Raw genomic sequence first — 22,248 nt, forward strand, 5'->3', positions numbered from 1 at the left:
TAACTAAATGGCTGCTGACTGAAGCAAACCGAAGATTTACCGTGTTAACTTTAAACAGACATTGCTTTGTGTTGCTGGCCCTGAGAGCTCATCCCCAGACTGCCAAGAGAAGTTCAAGTTCATTGAGCAGTGTGGTTAGAGCCCAAAATTCTCCTGACAAGGCATACATGGCCTATGCCTTTGAATTTTTTCTGAAACCCAGCAGCCCACCTCCATGAATGAACCACACAAACAAATATGGTGGGCTCCTTCTCTCAGATCTGCAGCACTGACAGTATTCTTGGTGTTGGGCAAAGATCATTGCTGAAGCTGGAAACAGAGAAATAAACAGCCTTTTTCTTTCTAAAGCTACATTAATATCTAGGGTCTGGATGGTCAGGGCATCTAGCTTTTCACATCTAGCTTGCCGGTTTAAAACCCACAATTTCAGCAAAGAGACCAAGGGCCATGCAGTATGGAGCAAATCCTGGTCCCTAGCATGTGGTTTCTCCTAGGCAGGGTTGAGACAATATTCTGTGGGTGAACATAGAGCTTCAGGCCCCAGGGCTATCAGTTTGACACCTTTTACCAGCACTAACCACACACATGCAGAACACTTACAGAGAGTGGGGAAGAGAGTTTGGTTGTGTTAAAAGTTACTCTGTTCACTTCAGACTCTATTAGAAACATAGGAAAAAACAATGTTTGCTCAAATCTGCTCAGAGCAGGTCTAGCTGACATGGAAGTTAAAACCTGAGTGGTCTGGCTACACTGGAGCTCCCTTGGTCGCTACCACCAGTACAGTAAGTAGACAAGGCAGCAAGGCTTGTAAAGCCCAGAATCATAATAAATTATACATTACACAAAGGCCCACTCTCCCCAAAGTTTCTCTGCTTTCCATTTGAGCTACAGCTCACTTCAAAGCTTATGCTCAAATAAATTTGTTAGTCTCTAAGGTGCCACCAGTACTCCTTTTCTTTTTGCGAATACAGACTAACACGACTGCTACTCTGAAACCTGCTTTCCATTATGATTCCTCCTGACCCAGCCACAGCTGGACATCCTTTGGGCTTTAGCTGTTTTGTTAAACTAGTGATTTACGCTATTTATCCCCACTTAATTAAAGATGTCTAAAAACCCAAAAGGTTATATTATAGAGTTCTCTGCGTGTGTCAGAGGAGAGCCAAGCAAACAGTTGCCTGACAAAAAATTAATCTCAACTATAGTATGCAATTCAAGTTATTATCACTAGGCTTGTTGATATCAAGAGTGAAGGGAGTAAGCTAAGACTAAATGGAACATCACAATTCATTGCTAGTAACTACATCACAGTTAGAAAAGGAGTACTTGTGGCACCTTAGAGACTAACCAATTTATTTGAGCATAAGCTTTCGTGAGCTACAGCTCACGTCATCGGATGCATACATGCTCCAATAAATTGGTTAGTCTCTAAGGTGCCACAAGTACTCCTTTTCTTTTTGCGAATACAGACTAACATGGCTGTTACTCTGAAATACATCACAGTTGAAGTTCATACAGGTGATTTTAGCATAAAACGTGCCTGTGTTCCTTTCTTTTAGGATTTGCATTGACTGAAATTGGCTCAGTGCCATTGTGGTTTTTGAAAAAAAAGATTCAGATTACTAATGGGATTATTTCCTTTTATCTTTAACTAGATATTATAATTTTTCAAAATAAGCAATTTTGCTTTGGTATTTTATTTCATTTTTTAAAGAGAGTCATGCAAATTTTCAACATAAATTCCACCAATGGGTTATTTAACTTCGCAGGTCATTTGCTAATTTTGAAGATTTGATTCCAACGTTTTTGAAAATCTATTACTTAAATATATAGAAAACTTCTGTTATTGTTTTTTAAACTCAACAGCTTTTGGTAATCCAAAATCTGTTTCAAACCCAGGAACATGGTTAATCCATTGTTTTTATTCTTCCTAGTTAGGGTACCAATACTTCTGGGGATTAATAATTTACTGAGTTAAAAAGCAGAAGAATAGATGAGAAAATATATTCTAGATTGCTAATGGCTTTGGTAAAGATTGACAAAACTACTCCGTATGCATTACGAGTCAAAAACTGGAAGTGAAGGTACACATATGAAGTATCAACAGTCATTCTTCTAGCCATGAAAAAAATGCAGTGCTTGCAGTGTTATGGATGTGTGTCACATCACTGGTTTACTTGCATGCTTCTTCTCATGAAATATCTGTATTATTCTCCTAGCAGACAGATTGCTTCTTATGGCAGACTTCAATCACAAGTATCGCCCTATCACTCCAGTAGGATTTATCATCCACATATAATTTATCAGATATCCTTGTACTGGAAAGGACTCAGTGTGCTTACAGGGGTGCTGAAGTATCAATAAATAATAGAAATAAATGTATAATTAACAAGGTCGCCAAAGGTAATCACTGCAGAATAGTTATAAAAATGATAGCAAGGATTTAGAATGTTTTGCTCATTGTAACATTTTTAGAGAATGTTTCTCTTTTTAAATAAATAAAGCAAGCAAGCAAGCAAATGGACCGTTACAGTTTCAAATAAATACATGAAATTTAATTTTTTAAACCAGGGACTTCTATTGATTTATAGAAATCATGTGTAGACGAGTTTAGGGATAAATTCCCAGTTCACTGAGTCTTCCTGAATATAAGCAAAGTTTAGAGAGACGTCTTTAAAAACTCCCGTTTGTAAGAAGGGGGTGGGGAGGGAATAACCCAACTAAGCTCTTAGAAAGATAGTAGTCTAATTCTTTTTTTATTTTTTTATTTTTTATTATTTGCAATTTAAGTACATTTTCTATAGGTTTATAAAAGGGAAATCTTGCCAGATAAACCTGATTGATAATTTTGTAGTAAAAAAAAAAAAAAACCCACAATCTAGACAAAGCAGTAGTTTTAATATATTTGGATTTCATCAAAGCAGTAGATGCAGAACTGAGGCTCAGCTGGCTTAAATTGGTGATTTGGCTGATTTACACCAGCTGAGGATCTGGATCTGATCTTGTGAAGTTTTGCTCATAACATTAAATCATTAATTCAAATAGGACTTGGGTAGGAATAATTTCCTGTCAAATGAAAACTGGTTGAAGGGCTATAAAAGAAAAGTTAATGATAAACAGCAGTGTATTGAGTTGGGGAAGATATCTACGGGGCCACTATAGGAATCAGTGCTGGATTTGATCAGGAAGACAAAATAAACTACATTTTAATGAATTTCACAAATTATATTAAAAAGAAAAGGAGTACTTGTGGCACCTTAGAGACTAACCAATTTATTTGAGCATAAGCTTTCGTGAGCTACAGCTCACTTCATCAGATGCATAAAGTGGAAAATACAGTGAGGAGATTTATATACACACAGAACATGAAAAAATGGGTGTTTATCATACACATTGTAAGGAGAGTGATCACTTAAGATGAGCTATTACCAGCAGGAGAGTGGGGTGGGGGGGAGAGAAAACCTTTTGAAGTGATAGATAGGTGAAAATACCAGAGAAATAGTACATGGGACCCTACAGAGATTCTGGAAACAGACAGAAAGTAATAAAAGGTAATATATTATACTGAGTTCAGTGGGGACTTCTGCTTAAAAAACAATGCCATGAACTGGACCAAAATGATATTCATTTTGGAATATTGCTAGAAAATACACAGTTGTGTAGTCCAAGAAGCAGATTTTGTGCTTGTCCTGTGTGATTATCAATAAGTATGCTACGTCTATTTATGTATGTTTAAACATCTGTAGGAAAACAATCTAGAACACAGATATTCAATGAGAAGTGTGAAAAACTATAATGCCAAAAGAGACTTAAGAGTCTGATAGCGAACTACAAATTAGAGACAAATGTGTACCATGGAATAGTAGAAAAGCCAATAAAATTTTAGACTGCACAGGCATCATATCAGAGAACCAAAGAATTCTGTTAATCTAATCAGCTTCTGAGCACATCTTTACAAAAGAAGTATTGACAAATTTAGAGAGGAGCAACAAAAATTATCAGGAGACTGGAAGGGCTGACCTAGGGATAGGCTTTCCGTTTTTTTTTTTTTCTAATTTTGGGTGTTTATATTAATATGAATTATGTCCCATTTGGAGGGGGTGAAAATAAGTTCTCATTTATATTTTTAAAATGTTTTCCCTCAATGTCAGAAATTTGGCCTCCTCTGATTCAACTTGATCTCAGGGATCAGTTCCCAGGAACTGACCTTTAAAGTCCTTCGGTTCCCTCTGCAAACACACAATCTTCAGCACTGGGGGGAGGAGAGGGGAAGAGAGAGAAAATTGGGATGGGGGAAGTGTTGTGTACATTTAATAAAACCTTTTCTCAAATTGCTGCTTCTGTGTGGTTTTACACATCAAAACAGATATTTGTTCTGAGGTCTAGAAGGATGTGGGAGGCAGACCAGTTGAGAGTCTCTGGGTAAAAAGATAAAAGAGGTAAAAAATAGGGTGACATCATAGTAGGGGTCTACTGTAGCCCACCAAATAAGGAGGAGGAGGAGGTGGATAAGGCATTTCTAGAACAAATAACAGAAATATCCAAAACACAAGACCTGGTAGTAATGGGGGATTTGAACTATCCAGACATCTGTTGAAAAAGTAATTTAGCAAAACACAAAATTTCCATTAAGTTCTTGGAATGTGTAGGGGACAACTTTTTGTCCCAGAAAGTGGAGGAAGTAACCTGGGGTAACAACCATCTTAGACTTGATTCTGACCAACATGGTGGAATTGGAAGTGAATCTGAAGGTGGAAGACATTTTGGGTGAAAGTGAGCATGAAATGATGATTTAATGGTTTTAAGGGAAGGAAGGAGTGAGAGCAACAGAATAAGGATAATGGACTTCAACAAACTCGTAGAACTAGTAGGTAAGGTCCCATGGGAAGAAAAATCTAAGGAAAAAAGGAGTTCAGGAGAACTGTCAGTTTCTCAAGGAAACAATATTAAAAGCACAATTGCAAACTATCCTGAGGTGAAGGAAAGATAGGAAACATAGTAAGAGGCCAATATGGCTCTATCAGGAGCTTTTTAATGACCTGAAAAATCAAAAAGAAATCCTACAAAAAGTAGAATGAGAACAAATTGCTTAGAAGGGGTATAAAAGAATAGCACAATCATGTAGAAATAAAATAAGAAAGACTAAGGCACAAAATAAGATACACCTAGCAAGGGACATAAAAGGCAATAAGAAGAGGTTCTTTAAACACATTAGGAGCCAGAGAAAGACTAAGGAAAGTGTAGGTCTTCTGCTTAGCAGAGAAAAAGAGCTAATAACTGATGACATCAACAAGGCGGAGGTGTTTATTGCCTATTTTGCTTCAGTCTTCACCAAGAAAGGTTAACTGGTGACCAGATACTCAACACAATTAATATTAACAACAAGGGGGAAACAATGCAAGCCAAAATAGGGAAAGATCAGGTTAAAGAATATTTAAGTAAGTTAGATGTTTTCAGTTTGGCAGGACCAGATGAAATTCATTATAGGGTACTTAAGGAACTAGCTGAAGCAATCTCAGAACCATTAACAATTATCTTTGAGAACTTCTGGAGGACCGGTGAGGTCCCCAAAGACTGGAGAAGGGCAAATATATCTTTGAAAGGGAGAATAAAGAGTTCCCAGGGAATTATATACCAGTCAGTCAGCCTAATTTCAATACCTGGAAAGAGAGTGGAACAAATTATTAAACAATCAATTGGCAAGCACGTGGAGGATAATAGAGTTATAAAGGAATAGCCAGCATGGATTTATCAAGAACAAATCATGCCAAACCAACCTAATTTCCTTTGACAGAGTTACTGGCCTAGTGGATAAGGGAAAGCAGCAGATGTGTTATACCCTGACTTTAGTAAGACTTTTCACAGTCCCACATGACATTCACATAATGAAACTACGGAAATGTGGTCTAAATGAAATTACTACAAGGCAGCTGCACAAATGTTAAAAGACCTTACTCAAAAAGTAGTTTTCAATGATTCACTGTCAAACTATCAGGGAAATTTGTGGGGTCACCAGGGGTCAGTCCCTAATACTATTCAATATTTTCATTAACCACTTGAATAATGGAGTGGAGAGTATGCTTATAAAAGCTGCAGATGACACCATGCTGGGAGGGGTTGCAAGTAGTTTGGAGAACAGGATTAGAATTCAAAATGACTTTGACAAACTGGAGAATTGGTCTGAATACAACAAGATGTGAAATTCAGTAAATCCAAGAGCAAAGTATTTCACTTAGGAAGGAAAGATCTGCACAACTACAAAATGGGGAATAAATTGGCTAGGCACTAATACTGCTGGAAAGGATCTGGGGGTTATAGTGGATAACAAGTTGAATGAGTCAACAATGTGATGCAGCTGCAAAGAGGGCTAATATTCTGCAGTTTATAAGCAGGAGAGTCGTATGTAAGACACAGGAGGTAACTGTCCTACTCTGCTCGGCACTGGTGAGGCCTCAGCTTGGGTACTGTGTCCAATTCTAGGCACTACACTTTAGGAGAGATGTGAACAAACTGGAGAGAGTCCAGAGGAGAGCAACAAAAATGATTAAAGGTGTAGAAAAGCTGACCTATGAGGAAAGGTTAAAAAAAAACTGAGCATGTTTAGACTTGAGAAAAGGAGACTGAGGGAGGACCTGATAAGAGTCTTCAGATGTTAAGGGCTGCTATGAAGGTGACTGTGATCAATTGTTCACTGAAGGTCAGACAAGAAGTAATGGGCTTAATCTGTAGCAAGTGCGATTTAGCTCAGATATTAGAGGAAAATTTCAAACTATAAGGGTAGTTAAGCTTCCAAAGAAGGCTGTGGATTCCCCATCTCTGGAGGTTTTTAAAACAGGTTGGACAAACACCTATCATGGCCAGTCTAGGTTTAACTGGTCCTGCCACAGCACAGGGGCTGGACTTGACTTCTCAAAGTCCCTTCAAGCCCTTCACTTCTATGATTCTATCCATTTAAACCCAAATCTAGAAATGTTTATGTGGGAAAATGAAGAGAACCAGATATACGTATGGGCTAAGAGTGAAACAAGTATTTGAAGGATGACAGAGGAAGAGAGAAATTGTAGATGTGCATATAAACATATGGGGATGGGAACATTACAGTGGAATATCAGGAGGAACTACCTGACTGGAGAGTCATACCCTATGATCACATTTGAAGCAAAACTCCCCATTACGATCCACAGGAAGTTTTGCTTCTAATTTGGCCACACAATATTGCCCAAAGATGTTGACTACATTATAGAATCTGCCAAGGAAACAGTGGAAGTCCCAGTGTTGGGGACATGTAAAACATTAGAAAATAGACTGACGAGAACAATCCTATAATAGCAGGGAGTTGGACCAGTGAATCCAACAGATCTCTACCTTACACAGTTCTATATCTTCTGAAATAAATGTTTAGCTTTGATCAGGTCTAAAATCATATGCAAAACTTTGAGCAGATTGTAGCTGTGAAGGGAGAACAACAAAATTTGCAAATGCCATTCTACCCAGCTGCATTTTTGCATGAGTGTGGGTTAACAGACTCAAGAGGACTAAGGCTCTGCCTTTGTGATTTGGGTGTAAACTGCCCTCACAAAATTAGTGCTGCCATTTTTGTACATGAATTCTAGCTACAGAGCTGAGAACTTCTGCCTGTAACTACCTGGTTTTCACCCACAGTCATGATTGTAAGCATTCGAATGTGCACCTACAAAAGGGAGCTTTTACCTTCTGAAAACTTACCCTGCCATTTCTCATGTCCAAGTTTAATACATACTAGAATTCAGATCTTTGTGTTTGCCCATGCAGATCAGGTAGATAGACACCACGCTACATGATTTTCACAAGCAAATGCAAGTTTGTTCCCATAAGTCATAGAATGTGTGTGTGCAAAGCCTGCCCAGAAAAAGTGGCATGCATAAAATTGCACCTGTACATTTAGTGACATTTGTTCAAATAGATCTAGAGTCTGTACAGCGCTTCAGAGATGTAAAGCACTTTGCAAGCTTAAATAGTGAAAAGAAGTAGTTGCCACCTGAATGTCTTATTTCTCTACATCTGTAACTCATCAGGGCAAATTTTGCAGTCTCTGAAAATTTACCTGTACATCCAAATCTTTCAGCATAAATTAGAGCAGAATTTGGCCCATCATGGTTAGGGTCCTGAATTGGTAAGGCATTTAAATATGTACAAAAGTTTAAGAATATATGTAGTCTCACTAAATGAAATCATAGGCTCACTGGAGTCGATAAGATAACTGCCATTGATTTAAATCGGCAGGATTTCACACGTAGAAGTCAATAAGAGTAGTCAGTCAACAGGGCTACTCACATGCTTAAAGTTATATATGTGCTTACACACCTTGCTCAATCAGGGCCGTAATGAAAACTACCTGCAGAAATTTATGAAATATTGTTCCCCTTTTTAAAATGATTAGGAAAGATGTTGTTCTTGCAATAATAATAGCCTTTTATTTCAACACCAGTGTGTCAAGGTCTTAAAGATTTTGACTAGTGTTTATGAATAATTTGATCTAATAGTAAATCAAGCGGTAAATTAGTCATCTTTCTAGTGGCTTTTATTACTATAGCATTTGTAGACTTTAAAAATGTCACTGACCATAGTACTATAAACAATAAATTAGCCATAAATCTACGCATTTAAAGTTGTATTGTTCCACCTGACTGCCCTAACTGAACTGGTGAAAGAACTGAAGGCCAGGGTTTATATATTTCACTCAAACACACAGAGCTTACCATGCTATTGTTGTGGTAACAACTTTGATGTTACAATGATGTACATCAGTTTATTTTTTTTAAAGTCATAGGAGCAGAACAAGAGCCATTTGAAATCTGTTAAATATCAATAGAATAACACATTCTAGGTAACCAGAATTTCCCACACAGGATAAGCAAAGAAATACCACCTTGTCAAAAATGGATCTGAATTACTGCATGTCCATAAAGCACTTCAAAGATGTAAGGGCTTTGTAAACACTATTATAATTCAAAGTACTTAAGTTACAATGGCCAAAATATACATCTCTAACAACAAGTACAGTTTTATACAGCAAGAGAAATTATCTTGCAAAGGCATGCATGTCGAACTGTTTACTTTTCTTTATCCACAGATCATGAAGGAAGTTCGGAGAGCATTGTGCAATGCATCAGCTGATGACAGTAAACTCTTACTTCTCAGCGCAGTGGGAAGTGTATTCTGTAGTGGCCTAGATTACTCCTATTTAATTGGCAGGTTATCCAATGACAGAAGAAAAGAAAGCACTAGGATTGCAGAAGCTATAAGGTGACCCAAGCTCACATGTGATCTCTAAATTATGAAATGCAGTGTGTGATTCTAAAAAATATTTGTCAGATCCAAGAGTGTTGTATATTTAAGTGTTGATTGTATGCTAATTTCAGTCCTACAAATTCATTTAACAAGAAAAAGGAATGGGTTTGCTGTAGCTTTTTCTTATGAGACAGAACTCCTTTATTTCTAGTATGTGTTAAAATTTAATTAGTTCCACTACCTCAGTGTATTTCAAAATTCTTCCTCTAGTCTCAAATTCAAATTGAGATGTAACTTTGTTTTTTAAATTAGCTGTAGCTTCATGTTTTAACATTGTTCCTCGAAGCCAGATATTTTACTTGTTTCAGTTTTCATCATTTTAATGAGTTTCAGTACAAATGGGGTTCTATGACTTAGTAGTGTTATATTAATATAGCAGGCTTCTAATGTATTTCAGAGCCTTATTAGAAAGGTTTCTGATATTTTTCTTACATTTAAATCATGTAATTTATTCGTAAATGTAGTTCTATGTTCAAAACTAAAACACTGTTTTGCTTAACATATCAGATTATTTTAATAGAAACACAGGGTTTATGAAGTACTGTCTATAAATCAGTCTACACTACAAACCGTCAAGTGTTCCCATTATCCACAAAGGTATAAATATATGACCAGATCTTCAGCTGGTGTGTAACAGTGTTACTCCATTAGAGTCAATAGAACTACATCTTTTTACACCAGCTGAGGACCTGGCTTAGACTTACTATTTCCTACAAATAGGTATTCCTCTTTTGAGAGCTTTCAAATTTTATGCAGTACATTCTGACATTATTATGAAGGAATCCAACTAGAGGGGATGGTTTGCAATAGATCTGGACTTCAGCTATATTAGGACAACTTGTTTAATTGTTTCATGATATAAATTAACAGAATTATCTAACAGAAGCCAAGCCATTTTAGTAATGACCTCAGTCTGTTGATTACCAGTGTCTTGGTTACTGCTGTGACTATTGTCAGTTTCAGGGCAGTTGCAGTCTTGGGCAGAGACCCACATCTCACTCCATTCTGACTGGGGATTCTTTAAGGCTACACAGTTCCCTGCCTACACTGTAATCTCCCCAGCAAGCTAGACTGCCCAAAAGGCCAGTGTTGGTGCTTTTCTTTCTCCCCGGGGGCTGCAACCTGTGTATTTCCCTCAGTTATAAGTTATCACACAGTTCATTCTAAGTAAGCACATGTATTCTTATGATAAAAGCATTACAGGGAAAACACATTAAAAACAATAAAAGAACCTACATGTATGCTAAAAAGCTGACCAGAGCTCACCCCAACCCAACCTTGAGCTCTGGTCAGTCCTTCAAAACCCACAACTGGGTTTTCCCTATGGTAATAAGTTCATAACTGTCTCAGATTCAGAAGCAGAATCCCAACTGCAGTACAGCTATTTCTTTATACAGCTTGGACATGTGATCTGCAGTCTCCAGGAACAGATAATCAGCCGACAATTACCCATTCCTCAGGGCACAGCTTCAAAAGGCGGAGTTTTTGCATAACTGGAAGTGGGGAATTAACTCTCCCTAAGTAGATTTCCTGGGGAATACCTCACATTTAATGTCCCAAAGTCCATTCTTGCCTGGCACATTTCAATGTAGACCTTTGAACTCCTGGGCCTCACATCACATCTGCCTCCTGGACGTTACATACAATCCCAGCTCACCAGAATATATAAGATTTGCATTGAATACAAAGGACCCCAAAGACACTTCAACTTAATTCAGTAAGGTCTCCCAAGAATACACAGGAAATTGCCATATCAGTCACAACTATTACAGTACAATTTGGATACTTCTATTAGATATTTCTGAAACTCAAAGTAGAGATTAGATTTTATGAGCATGGAAATATAATATTCTTAAACTTTTAACTTAACTGTCAATGCTTTTCTGTTGCTCGATCATTCCCTGAAAAGGGAGAAGAGTTAATTGACTGACACAAAATAACACTGTAGTGAGAGAGAAAATGTTGCTTTGTCAGTGGTTAGGGTGCTCAAATGTATAGTAAGTTACCCATTCCCATTCTCTGTATCAGCTGAGAGTGGAATGTGTTTATATCAATATTATGAGAGGAAAAGAAGAATTCTCACAGTATATTCCTTCTGTCTGTGCTACAGCTTTCATATGTTGATCACAGCCTAAAACAACGGGATTGCACTTTATTTGTTTCACAGGCCTTTTGACGGACTACAAGCCCTGATCCTGCAATGAGAGCACTGTGTCCATGCCAAGCTCATTGCAAGATTCAAAAGTACACATGAAGACCATATTTTCACATCTCCTCTTAGTAAAAACAAAAGCCTTCCAAACATAACATTTTCCCCTCTCACTGTAATAAGTTCCACTGTGCAACAGTATTTACAACTTCCAGTGCAATTCTAAGAATGTCCCCTCACATTCTGCTCTCCTCTCCTGGGGTCCCCACTTTCTCCTTGTAAGACTGTCTTGTTTCTGCCAGGCTGCAGACTGTCTCCCCATGCAGAACATTTAGCTGCTTCTGATCTATGAAGGCAGCCACAGGGGCAAAGGGAGATTCCTCTGCCTTCTGCACTTAGCAGTCTGGGAGTCTTGATTTTCCTCTGCGTTAGGCTTTTCCAGTTTCTGATCTGTACCAAAAATCAATAGGCTTGTGCCCATTGGTGCCCAGAATACTCTGAAATTTTGGAATTGATCAAGGTTGTCACGTTACAGGCAGAGAAATACATTTGAATTAATCATTGGGCCTTGCTTTGCTCAGCCAAGTGTGAACTATAATTTCCCTTAATCCCCTCCTTTTCCAGTAAAACGTCTTTGCCTTCTGAACCCATCGATAGAGTACTCCTTACTCTACTTGCCTTGCCTGATAACCTGTTCCTAAGTTTTATTGTCCATTGTATGAGGTGGAGCTCCTGAACTCCATCTTCACTCCTTATTTTCTCAAGAACTCTTAATATTGATCGTGCTGTACCTCTGAAAAACATATCACTGTTACTGTCAGTCCCTTTCATACATTGTAAACGTTAATGTTGGGTCATCTCAAAGTCTCCTCTCTTTTTTTATTTTGTTGTTGTTTATACTAAACCCATTTCTCTTATATCCCAATCCAGCATAGTACCTAAGGCCATGCTTAACTTTAAGCCTGTATGTAGTCACATTGACTTCAATGGGGCTAGTCACATGGTTAAAGTTAAGCCTACTCCTGTGCTTTGCTTAAATCAGGGCCTTAATCTTTCCGTGAGATCTGCTATCATCTCCAGCATCCAAATCCTGCTCTCAGATGCACAAGTATAGGTCTCCTTGAGCTCAACAGGAAATCTGAAAGCACATCCAAGGGCAAATGTCTTTAAAGGAATCATGTTCTTCCACAACATACACCATATGAGACTTGGCCAGTAACAGTATCACCTCTTGCTTTGCATTTTCCTTCTGCTAATATAATTCAGTATTTTGTTTGCCTTCTCTCTTGCTGTGAACTGGTTTGATGGAACCCATAATTTGTCCCCAATTACACCCATGCTTTTTTCTGATCAATGTACAGACTGTTCTGTTTTGCACTGATTCCATACCCTTGTTCCTAGAAGGCAGGTGACTTATTTCTAATCTCTTATTGCACTAAATTTACTTTGTTCTAGCCCTCTCACCTAAATGAGCGAACCCATTTTGCATTCAACTGCATTATTTCCTCTTCCCCCCCTTCACTTCAAATTTGCTGTAAGAGGTGGGACATGGAGATCTTTGTTATACTTTAATCTAAATCACTTCTAACAAAGATCCATCAAGTGATCTCTGGATACCACTCTTACTGTCTCATTTCAATGTAGTTTTTTCCAGTTTGTGGTTCCCCTTTGTGCCTCTCTCTTTCAGCTTGTGTGTATTCTTTAGATCACCCTGTTTTTATCTCTATTCCATGGCTCAGTATGATACCTTACCATTAATCTTTGAGCAGAGCCTTGGGTTCTTTAACATAAGTATACAACACTGCACCCACTGAGTTTTCCTCCTCTTTCATTCTGCAATATATTTAAAGGACTCCATCAAGTTAGCTAAGCAAGACCACCTGAATCCATGCTGACCTTCCTTGAATAGAGTGAGAGCCACTAAATATACAATCCATCCCTTATTGGTCCAGAAATAATACTAGCCCTAACCATACCGCAAAAAGTTACCATGTTCCAGGCATTCCAGTTACTCCACACAAATCAAATCCAATTTAAGAGAAATCATTTGATATTCCATGGTATTCTTATAAATTAATTACAGACAAATCAGCTGAACTGTTCATCTGGGGGAAAGCCCAGCTGGAAAATAGAAGGCATAAAAACTGAGCAAGGCATTTGACATTCAAATCTGTTTTTTGATAAGTAGTTTAAACTCAAGAACTAATTTAAGTGTTTCCCTATTCAAGAACTTCCTTTTTTTTATTTTAGGGATTTTGTAAAAGCTTTTATTCAATTTAAGAAGCCAATTGTAGTTGCTATCAATGGCCCAGCTCTTGGGTTGGGAGCTTCTATCTTACCACTGTGTGATATCGTTTGGGCAAGCGAGAAGGCTTGGTTTCAGACCCCATATGCGACGATCCGACTCACTCCAGCTGGCTGCTCATCGTATACATTCCCACAAATACTTGGTGTTGCTCTGGTAAGGCACTTTTCTCCTAGAATTGCTCAGCAGGCTTGGTTAATTCCATACTGTTTTGCACTGTTTTTATGACTGTCACAGAACTTGACACATTTTACAGTCTCTGGTGAAGAGAGGCTCAAGGGACATGAGAAGAGGGGCCATTTTCAAGGATGTGTCAGGAAAGGGACAAAGTGCTTTGGCAAAGCTAATCTGGGAGGTTTCAAAGTATCTTTCTGCTCCATGCTAGACTCGTGCAATGGCTAGTAGTTAATAAGGTACACTGGGGCTTGACACTGTGCTGTCAGCTTCACAAGTGTAAATCTGGAGTAATTCCATTAGTCACTTAGTTTACCCCAGTGTAAAAAAAAGATCAGAATTTGACCCCCATAATAGCTTATACTTGCTGTCATGGATCAGTGCCATAGAATTGCCTATGTAATGACAGTTACTCTTGTAAAATCACTGACATCAGTATGCTGATATGAACAGCTAATGTATTTTTTTTAATTTGCCCATACCATGCTTAGATGTCAGTGCCAAAAGCACTTTATAAGTACTTCTCTCTAAGGAGAAGGATGAAAATATTTGCAGGTCTTATTTGACCATAGCATCAGGCATATGTGGTGTAGGAATGAAGGAAATCACCACCCAAGATCTTGAGTGAGCCTTTTCTTTTGCAGGCAAATGAAATGTTGTTCTGCGGGAGAAAGCTAACAGCACAGGAAGCCTGCAGCAGAGGACTTGTGTCACAAGTATTTTGGCCAACAACATTCAGTCAAGAAGTGATGCTGCGAGTAAAGGAAATGGCATCTTGCAGTGCAGTGGTAGGAAATCTATCGGCTTTTGTTTCTATCAGCTAGATTACAACTTGTATTAAGGAATTAAATAGAAACCTGTTCAGGTATAGGCAAAAGGAATATATCGCTATAACTTCACCCTCACAGGGAAGGTGTGCTACAAAGGCTGATCATGTACTGGAGGGAACTCAATTCTCAACTCCTGTAGTAAAACCTCTGTAGAGGGGAGCGAATGGAAGGAAGTCTGTGCAAGGATTGCTCATGGATTTCTTCCCCAATTGTTTCATTGGGAGGCAGGTTTTTTCACTTCCCCCTTCCCAATATGGAATGGATTGTAGGGCTCATTGATGAACCTGGGGGATCCACACACAGAGCCAGGGAGTCAGCAGGAGACCTGTACCTCCATGCTGACTCTCTGTCCCTCCCTGAAGCTTCTCCTCTGCTCCCTGCAGCATGCCTCCGATGGAGTTGCATTGCCACAGCCTTTAAAAGAGACCCCTCCCACAATGAAGGGGAGCCAGTTGCGGGGGAGGGGAAATGTGTCCCTCCAGCTCCTGCTTTCATCCATCACCAGGCTACTAACTCCCTACCTCCCCGCCCCCCCCAATGCAGTTTCTGACCCCACAGAGCATTTTCTTGAAGTCTATGCAAGGATCTTGGGAGCAAAATCTGGTCCAAGGGGTCATTACTTCCCTGTTTTCTGATTGCAGCTTAGTGGCTGTTAAAACCTCTGCATAGCCCTCACTTTCCAAAGCCCTTTTCCTTGAGGCATGTATATTCCTGCACCAGCCCCATCTAAGCTTTTAAAAGAAATGTAACGTAAACAGAAACAATGAAAACTACAGCCTCCCTGGAATAGCACTAATAAAATGAAAGCAACTGGTAGCCATTTGTACTTAATTCCTTAGTTATACTGCATGTCACTGGCAATCTTAGCATTCCTTGACTTCACTTAAAAGACCTGTCGTTCAAGAGACAGAGGCAGACGATTTTTAATTAAATCAAGTGTAGATTACATCTCAGAAAACACACTCAGAACTAAATCCACCATGAATTGGTCTTTGGAAACGCAGCATAAGCTTATCAGATCAGGCTGATACGTCTTATATTATATGAGCTGGGAAGCTGGGGCAGCGAGTTGTATAGGCCTGTGGTGCCCAGGCTCTAGCAATATTCAGGGCCCTGGGGCCCAGCTCCACCAATGTTTGGGAACGGGTCTCTGCCCTGGCCCCACCTGCCACCCCACGCACCTCCCCCAAGTGTCTCCCGACTCCCACGCACCTCTCCCGGCCCCCCCGGAGTATCCCTGCCTCTCCCCTGCAGCTCCACGCTGCCTCCACTCTTCTGGCTCCGGGCATCAACTGCTGCCACAGGGTCCTAGTGCCCCCACCCACTAGTGGCAGGGCAGGCTGCCCTTACCCTGTCCTTCCGCCTTGGACCCCTCCCTTTTCCAGCAGGACCCTCCACCAGCACAGGGGGCACCCTGCCCGCAGTCACCACTCCTGCCCCACATTGGGCAAGGGGCAGCCCCATCCTTCACCCCCAGTGAGGCTGCAGTGAGGGGCAGCAGCCAGGGCCGTCCCTAGCTGTTTTGTTGCCCTACGCAGCCCCAGGCTTCCACAGAGGGGAGCAGGGGGGGCTGGCCACAGAGCTCCACAGGGGGGCTGTGTGGGAACCCCCTCCCCCAGCTCTCTGCGGGGCGGGCTGGCCCCAGGCCTCTGTGGGGGACAGGGCCTGGCCACTTCCTGTGGGAAGTAGAGTGACCCGGCCCCAGCCTGCTCCTCTCCCCTGGCTCCCAGCCACACCACCGCCGAGTGCTGGGGGGGGGGGTGGTTCCCCCCTCCCCCCAAGCCTGGGAGCCAGGGGAGCGGAGCAGGCTGGGGCTGGGTCACTCAACTTCCCACAGGAAGTGGCCAGCTCCTGTCCCCCACGCAGGCCTGGGGCCAGCCCACCCCACCTCCCGACCGCCATGGAGGCCTGGGGCCCCACACAACACCCCCTCCCCCTCCCGCCCGGGGGTGGGGTTTCTGGGCACCAACAAAATTTCTACGAACCTGCCACCTCTGGTAAGCACTCTGAATCTCATCCTGCATTCTCCATTACCCCCCCACACACGGATCAAGTGTACAATAGCATCTTCTACTGAGGTCTGTTAGATTGAAGGAAGGTGTTAAGATATGACCAAACATGAGGCTACCTATCAAAAGGGTTAAAAATTATAAAGGAGTTAGGAGTCTAGATTGAGCTCAAAAGTAGAACAAATATAATGGCCTCCTTCGAGTTCATTGTGGACAACTGTGCATAAAAATACAAAACAAAAATCAACACCACCAAAAAAAAAAAAAAAAACCCAACAACCCTGCTGCTTATAATTGACCCGTTTACAGTCTATTGAGAAGAAACACAGTTCTGGAATAGCAATGAGTTTCAGTGCAAATCTGACAGGATATCTTAGCCTAAGACTCAGTTGTTTGGTAGAGCTTGCTCCCTTTTGTCTCCCTTTTCTACAAACACTAATACCTTGTATTAACCCCCTGCCCTTGGAACACATTGAAGCATGGAACATATCCCAATTTTGTTTAACTAATAGAGTTCCTTTTGGGTTTTGTATGTAAAAATAAGTAAAAGAGACAACCTAATTTGGCTTAAAACACTTTCTAAATTAAGGTGGCCTAAGTGAGGCCCCTTAAATCACTCTTTACTTTTGAAAATCTTCGTGCTAGTGCATAAATACAAATGCCTGTGCTGAGTATCAGCAGCTTCCACTGACTTCAGGTGGAGTGGTGGCTGTTTAATACCTCTGAAAAATCAGGTCCAACTTCTCTACACCACGGAGATAATTATTTAAGTGGTAAAACACTGTTAATACTGCTGTCCATAATAAGTTGAACAGATCAAAAAATAAATCTTTGCTAATATTTTCACTTTAGGTATTAGAAGAGTCTAAATGCCTGGTGCGGAGCTTCCTGAAATCTGGACTTGAAGATGTGAATGAAAAAGAGTGTCAGATGTTAAAACAGCTGTGGAGTTCTTCCAAAGGACTGGATTCATTATTCAGCTACTTGCAAGACAAAATTTATGAAGTCTGAAGTCACAGTTTCACTTCAAGAAAAAACATTCCAAGTGTAAACAGAGTTCAAACATTACTTGTGTTTGAAAAGCAGAGGGAACGCATCCTTGAGATGAATTTGTGACAGTGTATCTTAATACAGATGGTTGTGTCAATTTCCTTGTGAGCTAAATGGAGAAGTTACACAGCTATTTTGTGTAATCAAGATGGAGGCAGGCTTGGTCAGTGCACATAAATTCTACTGAGTGCATCATTCACATGCTCATCCAGTTAGAAGTGTACATTCCACGTGCTGAAAAGCACTACTATGGCCCAGTAAGGCACACCATCTGTAATGATTTATTTTGTCTGTCCTTTTTTTAAACTTATTCTTGCTTTGCAACAAATGTCTGTGCTGACACTGAGGGCTCAATCTGAAAATCAGGTCACAGTAACACTCTGCAGACCAAGATTACTATACTTCAGAAATATTTTAATTATTTTTTTAAGTTCTAACAATGTAATGGAAAAACCTGATAATTTATATGTATAATATGTAAAGTTAGGTTTGTTTGGGTTTTTTTTTTTTTGGGGGGGGGGGGGGGAGGGGGAACTACTGGGATTTTTTTCTTTCATTGAATTTATTTAACTTATTTATTTTGTGTTTGTATGCAACTGTTTGTTGATCATACAGATATTATTTTCATACTTCCCTTGACTGGATTAATGGTTTCACATGAGAATGCAAGTGCCCCAGTGCATTTTTAACAGTGAGGTGTGTATACAATAAAGAACATACAGAAATCACCAAATGTGTGGGCACTAATAGTGATAGCCATGTACGTACATGTTCCTTTATGTGTGAAATTGTACAAAGATGTATTGAAGTCAAGTTCTAGTTTGTTAAACTTATTAAGGAAAATCAGTGGAAGCTGCAATTTTGAGTCCCACACAAGTCTCTCTTCACTTCCTGCCTTCTTGAAGAGCATTGAAGGGCTTGCCAACAAAATGCTTTAAGTTTACTATTTTCCTATTAGCTGGACATTAATAACAGGGTGTGTGGTGCCCTTATGTGGCATTATATTGTTCTTCAGGTTTAAACATCTCCTTTTGGTCTGAAGTCTAGAAACAAACCCTTGTGAGCCTTAGTCTAACTGCCTGATTGCTCAATTGTGGGATAATTAATACTCTGGAGGCGTCTGGGTCTGAGATAGGAGTTTTATAAAACGGTGCTAGGTTTTGAACTGGGTGGAGACAGAGTTTTTGTTTTGCTTTTCCAATACTCCATGGCTGGCCACCCCATGATCTAGTTATGAACAATTAATTAATTAAAAGTCTATGGCTATCCATAAAAACAGTCCATAAGTGACCAAAAATAATAAATCTAATTTGCTGTTTTAAAATGTGACCCTAATATTTTTCAGTGATACTGACTTTTGAACCCTAGATTCAAAAGTCTAGCAGGCAGTTAGGGAGGAAATAATATGAACACATTCAGTGAATCGAACTGCCATGTTAGTATGCCCAAATCAAAATCTCTCAAAGCAGAAAATTTGCACCTTTGTTTCTTTAGTGATTTGTGCACTTGTTCTCCATCCTTGAGCTCACTGACCAGATTACAGTTTAAAAGAACCACAAGTGAGCTGAGGGGTTTGTTCATTTTTTCCTTACAATCTTTCAAAAAAAAAAAAAAGAGTCTCAATAAAGTCTTTGTCAGATTGCAAACCGACAATTCTAGTGAGCGATAGGTTTCCACATTTTTTCCTTTTTCATAGTTAAATGTAAAGTACCTTCCATTTACATTCTATATATGTTCCTAGGGCCAAATTGTGCCATTGATTTTTTATTATTTTTTATTTATTTATTTTTAAAGCAGAGCACTATGTTGAAGTCAGAACTCCTTCCCCCTTCCCCTGCCCCCAAGTTCTGCTTAAAGTAAAAAAAAAAAAAAAGGCAGAATCTGACCTGTAGTTAGAATTTGTTTAAATGTCTTCAAAAATGCAACATTGTACATGATTATGAAGTGACTTATTTTTCAGTGGTCTAAAACAAAGGGTAATTCTTTCAGTAAAAATACGAAATGGTTGATACAGCACTTGTTATACATTAAGGGTTGCTTACTTCTTAGGCCCCCTAGCAAAATTGAAATGTGTGTTCAGGTTACGCACATGCTTAAAGGCTTTGCTGGATCAGGGCCATAGAACCCAATCTCATAAGCATGCACACAAGTCACTTACTTCAGTAGTCCCACTGACTTCAATGGGATTAGTCACGTGCATAAGTGTTTGTACAATCAGGCTTTCAGTATGGGACTTTAGAAAAATCAGGAAAAGTATCATGATGCCCCAACTTCCATTTTTTCTTATACTGGTCCAGAGAGGTACAACTCCAGGTCATGTAAAATGTGTCAATAAAATACTAGAAAGTTTATTTCAATACTGTGCTTGTTATATGTTGATATATCTAGGAAAATTGCTCTCAGCAGTATGAAGATGTGTTTTACCACAGAAGGTTTTAGAACAAAAAAGAATCATAATGCAATCAACTTTTTAAATGCATCATTTCAACTGCATTTTCAAATATTCACGTTAATATTTTGTTTGACAGAGGAATGGTTGAAATTTGTTTTTTCATAAAAACCGCTAATCATATTTAATGTTTAATTATTCATGTCTAAACAATTACAATCTAGTTTCCATAGAATTTGTTTTTCTTTCAGAAAAACACTAATAATTTCAAAATCTTCCTTTTCGAGTATTTAAGGCTCAGAATTGATTTTCTCTTCTGTTTTGGTCTTTACTTGCTATTCAGATACATAGATATACTGTACATATTAGTCTGGGTACCTTTACTAATATTCACAGTATTTAAAAATATAAATGCAATTTGTTGTTAAGTATGTTATTTTATTCTTGTGTAAATTGTTTTGTACAACCTTTTAAAATCTGTAGTTTTGCATTTGTAGATATTCAAGGTAAGCAATTTATTTTGTGTTGTCTTGCATGTATATTTTTTGCTGTAGATAAGTGTTGTTTAGTTTACTACTTCAGTACATTTCTGTTTAAATGAATAAGCTTACAAACTTTAATACAGTATATATTTTCAGAATATAAACTTTTATATTTCTGTGGTAGATTAGGGTATGCGTTTTAGGCAATCTTTTTCACTACTATTAATTCTTATTTTAATCTATAGTATACTGGTTTTGTGCCAATAGTTTTTCACTAGAATAAAATGCTCTTTTAATATTAGGGATATACAGACAGGTTTGCTGGTGATGGTGGGCAGGTTTTCTGTTTTGTTTTGTTTTTTGCCAGCCTTGAAGTAACTGAGTTTAAAGTGTAATTTGTAAATTTATTGCATTTGTGAATAAGCCTTACCATTAGGTACAACAAATCTTAAAATCTCGCAACTACATATGTAATATTAAGGACTTCCCCAAATAATCTAAAACAGTTGGCAAAATCAGAGTACAGGGCCTTAAGTTTTTCTTGTGAAAAGGATAATACGGGTTGTTGTTTTTTGTTTTTGTTTTTTTAAAACAACATAGTTAGAGACTTGTCAGTTTGGGCTTTGTTCTATATAAACTGTGCATATTGTTCTCCCAACCACAGTAGTTAATCTCAGGCTTTTTGTGGCTGGGTCTATAAAAGTCAAATCTGGCTAAAGCCAGCACTCTTTAGGAGGACACTAAAGAAGTTTACATAAGAGATTTATAGACAATCTTAATCATAGTACATTTAAGTATTCACTATCCTGGATGTGTTATCTGTGTCTACCCAGTTAACCGTATGTTTTAAGCCATATTAAATCTCTTTACCACTACTTTAAATACTACACTGAAAGTCATTCCCTAACTTACCAACAGGTTGACAGGCTTGTGATTTCTAGTGAATAAAAATATGCCTTCCATAAAAACAAAGGACCAAAGAACTACATTATTCTAACAGAGCATTAGTTACTTAGCAAGTGAACTAGTCTGACGTTTATAGTGATGATCAAATGGTCTCTTCCTGCTATGAACATTTCATTCTCATTCATTTTGAGCGTAAGGGGGGAAATGTATCCACTAGACTTATTGGAAAATGAGCAATGTTCTGCTAAGCTGGCATGTCTATTGGTAAGGCTTATTACCAAACCTCTGAGATGAAGCAAAGAACCAAAAATTCACAAAATCTGTCTATGTACATTTATTTGATTTCAAACTTGTAACTTGCACAAGAAATTAAAGGTAGAAGTTTGCAAATTAGGCCCTTAAGTTATTTTGTCAGAATGTCATGGAACAGACTAAAACCGTTTCTAATATTTGTAATGAGTACATAATATAATATTATAAGGGTACAGGCACCCCTTTATCACAGTGTTGTAAATATTTTCTGAAACTGGTATAGTACGGAGGGACTTGTATCTTGATATATCAAATATTGACTGTCTACATCAAATTGTACACAATATATTTGTTGATGGTCCTGTAACTAGT

At 38.9% G+C, this 22,248-nt stretch overlaps 1 protein-coding gene across 2 annotated transcripts in view; it reads left to right on the plus strand.

The window, feature by feature from the left end:
• Nucleotides 1-18,339, plus strand: part of CDYL2 (chromodomain Y like 2) — a 79,868-nt gene extending 61,529 nt beyond the window's left edge. The window contains exons 4-7 of one of the 2 annotated variants that reach the window (XM_073307989.1): nt 9,113-9,285; nt 13,730-13,940; nt 14,603-14,746; nt 17,650-18,339. In XM_073307989.1, the coding sequence (XP_073164090.1) occupies nt 9,113-9,285; nt 13,730-13,940; nt 14,603-14,746; nt 17,650-17,808 (687 nt within the window). In that variant the 3' untranslated portion in view covers nt 17,809-18,339. The remainder of the gene's footprint in view (nt 1-9,112; nt 9,286-13,729; nt 13,941-14,602; nt 14,747-17,649) is intronic. The other variant, XM_073307990.1, reaches the window with a different exon arrangement.
• The last annotated feature ends 3,909 nt before the right edge of the window (nt 18,340-22,248 follow it).

This window comes from Lepidochelys kempii, chromosome 12 (genome assembly GCF_965140265.1).
Source record: "Lepidochelys kempii isolate rLepKem1 chromosome 12, rLepKem1.hap2, whole genome shotgun sequence".
Taxonomy (NCBI): domain Eukaryota; kingdom Metazoa; phylum Chordata; order Testudines; family Cheloniidae; genus Lepidochelys; species Lepidochelys kempii.